The 467-nt window shown below is 33.8% G+C and overlaps 1 protein-coding gene across 1 annotated transcript in view; it reads right to left on the bottom strand.

Annotated features, from left to right (window-relative positions):
• Positions 1-122: 122 nt before the first annotated feature.
• LOC108627572 (uncharacterized) overlaps positions 123-467 on the bottom strand; it is a 1,743-nt gene continuing 1,398 nt past the window's right edge. The window contains exon 3 of the mRNA XM_018028880.2: positions 123-389. Coding sequence (XP_017884369.1) covers positions 376-389 — 14 coding nt within the window. The 3' untranslated portion in view covers positions 123-375. The remainder of the gene's footprint in view (positions 390-467) is intronic.

Here is a 467-nt window from a genome sequence, read left to right as displayed (position 1 = left end):
GGCCAATTTTCCACTTTCCCAAATGATGCAATTGGGTAAATTATAGAAATGTGAAATAAAAATATGTTTTACACACAACACCTGTCTTTTGTCTGTTATGAACCTGTTCAGAAGGCTGGGAGTGGGAGGTGAAAATAAATAAATTTCGTTTATTCACTAATGTCGATATACATGTACATACTCGTTTATATTTAGATAGATTTAGGTTTATTGCATCAGACACGAGAAATTCAGAGCTTTTTCACAGATAGGTACTCTCTCTCCTTTTTATAGTTTCCTTTCAGGGGTTTCCATTTCTCGTTTTCGTTTCCCTTGCGAAAGACAGTGGAAGGAGAAGAATATACGACGATTAGGATTTAGTCCGTTTAGCTACCTTTAATCGGGCACGCCTGAAATCAAATTTGTTTATTAATAACACCTTAGGACTTACAAATAGATTACAATCATAATGGTTTTATTTTTAATTA

This window comes from Ceratina calcarata, unplaced genomic scaffold, assembly GCF_001652005.2.
Source record: "Ceratina calcarata isolate Rehan_Ccalc_2016 unplaced genomic scaffold, ASM165200v1 scaffold479.2, whole genome shotgun sequence".
NCBI lineage: Eukaryota > Metazoa > Arthropoda > Insecta > Hymenoptera > Apidae > Ceratina > Ceratina calcarata.
This window is presented reverse-complemented; position numbering and strand designations above follow the sequence as displayed.